Source organism: Alligator sinensis, unplaced genomic scaffold (genome assembly GCF_000455745.1).
Source record: "Alligator sinensis unplaced genomic scaffold, ASM45574v1 scaffold432_1, whole genome shotgun sequence".
In the NCBI taxonomy this organism is placed as follows: Eukaryota; Metazoa; Chordata; order Crocodylia; family Alligatoridae; genus Alligator; species Alligator sinensis.
This window is the reverse complement of record NW_005841998.1, coordinates 701,542-710,046: the sequence shown is the minus strand read 5'-3', so window position 1 is coordinate 710,046 and position 8,505 is coordinate 701,542. Positions and strand designations below refer to the sequence as shown.

The following is an 8,505-nucleotide window of genomic DNA, read 5'->3' as shown; positions in this document are numbered from 1 at the left end:
GACTCCATAGAGCCCCAGCCACCCAGGACCCTGTACCACTGCCACCCTGCTCTGGGCCCTGCTGGCGCTGGCCTTGGGACACTGGTGCAGGTCCTGTGCTCCTGTGCCTGCTCACTCCCAGTGCCCCCGAGCCCCGCGGTACAGGCGGGGGGCAGCGCACAGCCCCGACCCCCTGCTTGCTGGCAGGGAAGGAGCTGGTGCAAAGCATGGGGAAAAGCAGTCTCTCGCCTGCCCCGTGGCTAGTGCTCCCTGCTGCAGCTGCTCACAGCCCACGCAGCACTGTCCTGAGCAGGCACAGACAGCCCCACGCGGGCTACGAGCAGTTGCAGTGCTGGGCGTCAGGCACAGGGTGGGGGAGGGGCTGCTTTTCCACCACACACAGCACCAGTTTGTAACCCGCCCCCACCACCAGCCCGCGCCCCGCGCCAGCTCTGGTCTCACCAGCCCAAGGAAACCGGCGGCCCCCCCCCCGCCTCACCTGAGCTTCCCATGCTGGGGCAGCCACGTGGCTGGTGGGGTGGGCTGGGCAGGCCCTGCTGTTGCAGGAGCCTGCCGAGGATTCCCCTGGGTCCTACTGCCCCTACAGCTTATCACAGAAGGAAATCACATTGGTCAAGCACGACTTGTTCTTGGTAAATCCATGCTGGCTATTCCTGATCACCTTGGTCTCTTCTACATGCTTCATAATGGGTTCCTTGAGGACATGCTCCATGATCTTTCAGGTTTAGGGGTCATGTTGACTGGTCTGTAGGGCCCCAGCTGCTTCTTCCTTTCTTGAAAATGGGTACTATGTTTAACCTATTCCAGGCTTCCAGGACCTCACACAACCTCCACAAGTTCTCCAAGAGGACAGCCAATGGCTCTGAAAATTACCTCAGCCAATTCTTTCAGTACCCAAGGTTCACCCCTTCCAGCCAAGCTGATTTGAAAGCATCTAGCATTTTTGTAATCCCTAACCTGCTCTTCTACTACTCTAGCCTGTTTGTCTTCTTCCCCACACCTGGAAGGGTGTGGGCTGTGGGGTCCCGCAGGGCTCAGTCCTTGGACCGATACTCTTTGATGTCTTCGTCAGCTACTTGGACGAGGGAGTGAAGTGTACTCTGTCCAAGTTTGCGGATGACAAAACTGTGGGGAGAAGTGGACACACCAGAGGGCAGGGAACAACTACAAGCAGACCTGGACAGGTTGGACATATGGGCGGAAAACAACAGAATGCAATTCAACAAGGAGAAATGCAAAGTGCTGCACCTAGGGAGGAAAAATGTCCAGCATACCTACTGCCTAGGAAATGACCTGCTTGGTAGAACGGAAGCGGAAAGGGACCTTGGAGTCCTAGTGGACTCCAAGATGAACATGAGTCGTCAGTGTGACAAAGTCATCAGGAAAGCTAATGGCACTTTATTGTGCATCAGCAGATGCATGACGAACAGAACCAAGGAGGTGATAATTCCCCTCTATCGGGCGCTGGTCAGACCGCAGTTGGAATACTGCATACAGTTTTGGGCACCGCATGTCAAGAGGGATGTGGCTAACCTGGAGAGGGTCCAGAGAAGGGCCACTCGTATGGTTAAGGGCTTGCAGGCCAAGCCCTATGAGGAGAGACTAGGGCACCTGGACCTCTTCAGCCTCTGCAAGAGAAGGTTGAGAGGCGACCTTGTGGCTGCCTATAAGTTCATCATGGGGGCACAGAAGGGAATTGGTGAGGCTCTACTCACCAAGGCGCCCCAGGGATCACAAGAAATAATGGCCATAAGATAGCAGAGAGCAGATTTAGACTGGACATTAGGAAGAACTTCTTTTTCCTGCCTATGCAGGGGGTTGGACTCGATGATCTATTGAGGTCCCTTCCGACCCTAACATCTATGAATCTTTGCTGCCAATGGCACTCAGCATCTGGTAGCTGACCCTACTTGTGAAGAATGAAGTAAAAGAGGCATTAAATACTTCAGCTTTGTCTGCATCATCCATAACTAAACCATCTTCTGCATTTTTAAGGGACCTATGGTATCTTTGGTCTTCCTGTTATTTTCACAAACTTGTAAAATCCCTTTTTATTACCTGTTACGTCCCTTGCTAGCTGCATCTCAAACTGTGCCTTCATCTCCCTAATTCTCCCTGCATAACCACATGATGGTCTCATACTCTTTCCTAGTACTATGACCAAGTTTCCACTTTGTATAGGATTTTTCTGAGTTTCAATTCATTGAAGAAGTTGCTGTCCAGCCAAGTTGGTTTCCTGTTGCACTTCCTGTTCTTGCATTGCATCGGGATAGCTTGCTCCTATGCCCTTAAAAGGCTCTCCTTAAAGCACAGCCAGCCCTCCTGGACTTTTTCCCCACATCAGACTTGAATCCCAGAGGATTCTGCCCATCAGTTCCCTAACCACACAAAATATAACATCCAGGATTCATTCACCTGCTCTTCTACCAACATCATATACAGCATCACCTGTTTACAGTGCCCTTCAGCTGTCTGCATTGGCTAGACCAGGGGTGGGCAAAATGTGGCCTGCTGGCCGGATGTGGCTCACCAGGTCTTTCTATCTGGCCTGTGGGGCCCCTAAAAATATAGAATATTAATATTTATCTGTCCCTGGCTGCCTGTCATGCAGCCCTCGATGGCTTGCCAAAACTCTGTAAGCAGCCCTCCACCCAAAATAATTGCCTGCCCTGGGCTAGACAGAGCTAACCCTAAACAAAAAAATAAACAGACATCCATTTGACATCAAACCCAGAGGCACACAAAAGCCCATGGCAGAACACTTTAATGTCCCTAGAACATTCCATCACTGAACTTTACTAACTTCCTGAGCAGCTGTCCTTAAACAAAAAAAACAACTTGTGGATTATGTTAAATATGGTCTCAACCAAAACCACATGTTCTTATCCTATTACCTGGATTATCTTTTAACCCTCTCTGTTTATTCTCATGTCCCTCCATAACTGCTTTGCTCATCCTTATTGACCTTTTCCTCTCTATTTAAAACCTTTTCTTTCTGCAAGTCCCTTCACAGCATCAGCTGAAATATGTCTATCAAACCCCATGCCTCAGTGACCACTCAGTCTCAAAGGTGCCACCCTTTAGATTATCTTTATCTAGTAAATCCTGCTAGCTTTAACTAGGATATTTACTTGAATATAATATGAAATGTTTCTTGTCTTACATTTACATACAAGGAAACTGCATTAAATACACTGCCTATCTTTGAACTGCTGTGCTCAATAACACAAACCAACTATGAAATTGATTAAATAGAGCCAACACTGAGCAAGACTATGAAGAGGTAATACAGGCCATCCAAATAAAACATTTATACTAATGTTCATTGAGTGCAAACCCCCTCAGCAATGGCTCTTTTACTGTTCATGGGGAGCCATAACACTGCATACATTTTGACTTCCTCTTCACTCCCACAGGGGAACTGTTTCTTTCTTTCCCACTTCTAGTGATTCCTGTTTCTTCATCAGCCTTAAATGTCTGGCAAACATCACCAAACAGGGCTCCAAACAGTTCACCCAGAATCCCTCTGTCACCCCCTCTCTCAACCTATTGCATATGATTAACGTGGCCCTGCCCTTCATGAGATGAAGCTGGACCAGACTGCCCTGTATCTCATCTGAATATAAATGTTTAGAGGATCCCAGGACTTGTGAAAAGAACACCTGGTTCCAGTCATGAATGGGGGCTAATTAGCACATGGATCCTTTGTAGCAGGGGCAGGGTATCTACAGTACACATACATACTGAGCAATGCTAAGCTGTGGGGTCACCGTATTTTGAAATGGTGTTGACTCTGCTGGGGCTCACCCCAGTGAACTATGTGGTAAAATATAATGTTTTTTGGCTTTGGACTACTATAATGCATTCTGTGTTATCTCTCTAAGTAAGTGCTGCTAAAATGTTGCTTAAAAATGTGTTTATGGAGTATCTTTCCTGCAACAGTTTCAAAAAATGTAAAATGCATCATCAACTCTAGGTGAACTAAATCTATGGATACTATATGTAAATTACTATAGCTATGGTTATTTCAAGGTTAGTTTTTTCAAATTTGTTCTTCACTTCCATGTGCTTATGGAGAGCAGGGTCACAGAGACAGAAGATGAGACAGGGGTTACCTGACACCCCAGATTTCTTTCCCCTGTTGTAGGAGCTGGAGGTTGACAAATTCAGGACAAACCTCCCAACAATTAGATTTTATATCTGGAAAATTATAACAAAATTTACATGTTTTCTATACATAGAATCTAATTATTGGGGGATCATCTTATAATCAGAGACATCTTATAGTTGAATAAATACAGTAAACTGAACATGAAGCTCTTCTCACCTCATTCTAGAAACAAGTTTTAACTTTCCTGGAGATGACTTTTCAGGTAACAAGGAAGGCTGGGAGGAAGATGAAGCCAATAAGACTGCCTCTGTCTACCAAAGATTGCAGTTTAAGTTCCTCTTCCTCCTCCTCCCTTGTGGAAGCAGTAGGAGCTTCAAAAAATAACAGTCCCCTTGGTCAGAGGTATCAGAAGTTCTAGTCTCAAGAGTGAAGAGATCTAACAAGCTATTTGCTATTTTGGAATCTCATATAAAGAAATGTGCAAGCAGCCCCAGCTGATTTGTTTTTAAAACAGATTTGAGCCTTGCAGCACTTTCAGAAATGCGCTTTTCCTAATATTGCTGCAGAGGCAATAAACTCTGAAAATTATGATCACAGATAACCCTCCTTTTTCCAACATTGAGGAAGATATCACAAATGATGAAAATAAAGTACTAGAAGCAGTTTTTACAATGTTTTCCCATACCTATCACTCTGCTTGTAAGAATTTCTTTATCAGTAGTACCAAGCTCTCTCCTAAGGTAGTTTGTGGGAATCCTTCCTGCTGCAGCAGCTTTTTGACGATAATCAACCTTATAAAATTACACAGAGATTAATAAAGAACATTATCCGCTCTTTCCTAATTAAATCAACAAAATCACAGTTAAGAGTTAGTTTTACAATAACACATCTGAATAAAATTGTTTAATGTTATTTACTGTTACCACAGTGAAAAATTAATCTTGCATAAATTTTACAATATTTACAGTATATAACATCTACTTCTCAAGTTCTACTTTCTGTGGGTATTTATAGCATCAATTTGGACAGTGAATAATTTGTACTCACCACCAGGGGCATGAACTGGGATACAGAAGATTTTGTTTTACTGACTGCTGTAACCATCACTGATGTGTCACCTAACTTGATTTAAAAAAAAAAAAAAGGTGAAATTACTTATAGCCACGACATTTTAATAAATATATCGTTTAGTACAATTTCATTTCTCCAGTACAGAATTCCCCCCAGCGAAGTACCAAATGAATGAACTATCTGTAATAGTTACTTTTTAAGGATTTCTCAAAGTATCTCTCTCTATGAAATAGGTAGTTATAAAGCCTAGCCAATTCCAATTCCCATCCCATGTCATAGGCTCTGATAGTCCGGTAAAAGACTGTACATTTATCCATGTTGATTTATCAATGTTGAAGTTCCATAGATTTTTACCTGCACTACAGCACATCCATCAGCAAATCTAGCTAGTTTTCCAGAGGAAAATTTCAGGTTTCTGTTAAGAAGAGAATGTTTTCTATTAGGGACACAGGAACAAAAGATCTTGCCCATCTAGCCCATTATCTTTCCTTGCATGGTGGTAGATAGCAAATGCTGGGGGAGGTGAAGGTGAGGGGGAGTGAACAGGGAACGTCCAGAATTTTCTACTTCCTTGTTCTCTTCATCTGGAACTTTCAGAATTCAAAGTTTCGATTCAGAGGCAATATCCCTACCTACATGCCTATCCACTGAATGCAATACTGACTGATGGACCTTTCCTCCACAAACTTGCCCAATTTCCTTTCGAACAAGGTTAAAATACCAGGTCTCCATAATAACTTGTGTCAATGAGTTCCATAAGTTAATTACATATTGTTGAGTCCCTGTCAAGCGAGGATCAATTTAATAAAGAACTCTCTAATCATTTGTGTTTATATCTTTGTTTTACGTTAAAAAAATACCAATTGCATTTAGTATTCGCAGGAGGAACTACCTTGCCATGTCAGGAAACCAAGCACTCTTTTTGCCAATAGAATAGGCAACACATATGCCTCCTGTAATGCAGTTCTGCCTCAGTCCCTGAAAAGGCTGCATTCAGGATGGAAAAGAACATTTAGGCCATGTACAGACATTCAGTTTCCATGGGAGAGTCACTTCTCTCCCAGCAGAAACCACATATATATAGCTACACAGGCTTTTCCCTCCCGGAGCAAAAAATGGTTGCTCCAGGAGAAAACCCAGGATCAGCCAGGCTTAAATTACTCTTGGGAGTTTCTCCCAGGAGACTGAGTATCTGTACACTTACAAAGGACTTGGGCAGATGTTCAGATTCTCTAGGGAGAATCCCTGCTTGCTCAGGAGAAACCAGGAACATACAGAAGTCCGTAATTGTTTTCCCGGAGTAAAAGTGGCCACCAGGGAAGAAAAATAACTCAGTAACAACCCAAGTGAAGTAGCTTCACAGAGAATCTCTCTCAGGAGACGGAACATTCTATACAGGCAGACAGTGCGCTTTTCTCCTTCTCCCTCCTGCTCCTGTAGAGGGGGGTTGGTAAGTTTTGCCACAGGGCCCCCCATCGGTGAGACTGGCCGCAGGGGACTCCTCCGGTTGCTGTTTGGTTGCTGCAGGGGGTGGCACTAAGGCAGCACCAGTCACCCAGGGCAGGATTCTCTCAGATTTGCACTACCCAGCTCCCATTCCATCAAGGTGTGTGGCCACTGCCTACAGCAGAAGTCCCCATGTCCCAGGTGATCTCTCACTCCCCAGCCCCTACAGCAGGGACAGAAGTTTGTCCTGGCTTACCAGCCTTCTAGTGGCAAATTACAGTTGGGTGGGTGTGGGACAGTCAGAGAAGGTTTCTAGTCCAGTGGTTCTCTACCTTTTTTGTACCAGGACCCATTTTTAAACATCAGTGGGCAGTCCTGACCCAGTGCCCCTTGCCCCCAGGCCCCACAATGTGTAAGCCAGGGGGTGGGTGTGTGGCGCACTTTGGGGCCGCGACCCACAGATTGAGAAAGACGAGATTCTTTGGGTATATGGGATCTCTTTTATTAAACCAACTAAATGATTGGAAAAACTATTCTTTGCAAGCTTTCAGACGCAAAACACCCTTCTTCAGGGATAAGGAGAGTCTATTTTACATAGGGCATTTGTGCCCAAAAGCTTGCAAAGAACAATTTCTCCAACTATTTAGTTGGTCTAATAAAAGATATCCCATCTACCCAAAGAACCCTGTCTGCCCGGGTCCTTACACCAACACAGCTATACAACACCCACCCCCAACCTGAAACAGGTTGAGAAATGCTGCTGTACAGGTCCAGATGCCAAGCCAGCACTAATGCCACCGGCCCCTGCTTGCATGTGTGTGTTCATCTATACAGAGATGTAGATATAGAGATACGAGTTTTCTTTTGGGGTCAACATTGGTCGGGGGCTATATGATAGACTCCTTTGGTCTGAGTTGATATGTTTTATTAGACCAACTTGGAGGTGGGTTGATGCTTCTAGCAAGCTTTTGAATAGCACAGTATCCTTTTTCAAGCTAGGCAGAATGCAGAAGGGGTTGAGACTCCCCTTCGTATACATCAACCCACCTCCAAATTGGTCTAATAAAACATATCAACTCGAACCAAAAGACATATATACATATATTTTTCCATATTATTTTTTCAACATTTTTTCAACTATTTAAGTTTGTCTAATACAAGATATTAGATTCACCCAAAGTACCATGTCTGCCTATGTCCTTAGACCCAACACGGCTACAACCTACACACACACGCCCCCCCGCAGTCGCCACCACCGGCACCAACCACCGCTTCCACGGGCCCCAGCACGCGGGGGGGAGGGGCCACCAGGCCCCCTCCCTACCTGCCCTCCAAGTCCACGGTCACCGCCTGGTCGCCGCCGAAGCCCCGGGCCTGGAGGAGCGGCGCCAGGCGGGAGCCCGGGCCTAGACAGCGCCGCACGGCGCCTAGAAACGGGTGACGCCAGGTGTGCCGAGGCCGCAGCCCCCCGCGGCAGCAGCCTATGCAAGCGGCCATGACACCCAGAAAACCGCTTCCAGCAAAGCGCCGCCTGATTGGCCCCGGCGGTCTGCCGGGAAAGTGACGCTCGCCCCTAAGCCGACCCCATTGGCTCCTGGGAAGCGGCGGGGGCGGGGGCGGGGCGAGGCGAGGCTGTTTCGATTCAGCCCTGTGAGCGTACAGTGCATGGCCATCCTCTAGCTGCTGCCTTAGGCTTCGCTACGGCGGCCGGCGAGGGACAAACCCCTCAGGGCGGGGCCTTTGCTTCTGGAAGTCTCCCCTGCCTGTTGGCTTCCTGGGCGCAGCCTCTGCCTCCCCCTCCAACGACCGTCAGTGACCTCCTCTCCGCCGACCTTGGGGCCGCCAACTTTTTTTATTTTGTATTTGATTTGTATTTC

General features: G+C 46.5%; 1 protein-coding gene across 4 annotated transcripts in view; it reads right to left on the bottom strand.

The window, feature by feature from the left end:
- Positions 1–8,143, bottom strand: part of PNPT1 (polyribonucleotide nucleotidyltransferase 1) — a 52,284-nt gene extending 44,141 nt beyond the window's left edge. For 2 of the 4 annotated variants that reach the window (XM_025201569.1, XM_025201570.1), the window contains exons 1-4: positions 6,387–6,979; positions 5,537–5,597; positions 5,159–5,233; positions 4,797–4,902 (exon numbers count right to left, since the gene is read on the bottom strand). In XM_025201569.1, coding sequence (XP_025057354.1) covers positions 4,797–4,902; positions 5,159–5,233; positions 5,537–5,597; positions 6,387–6,658 — 514 coding nt within the window. In that variant the 5' untranslated portion in view covers positions 6,659–6,979. Of the gene's footprint in view, positions 1–4,796; positions 4,903–5,158; positions 5,234–5,536; positions 5,598–6,074; positions 6,170–6,386; positions 6,980–7,952 lie in introns of those variants that run through there. The other 2 variants (XM_025201571.1, XM_006021593.3) reach the window with 2 other exon arrangements.
- Between the last annotated feature and the right edge of the window lie 362 nt (positions 8,144–8,505).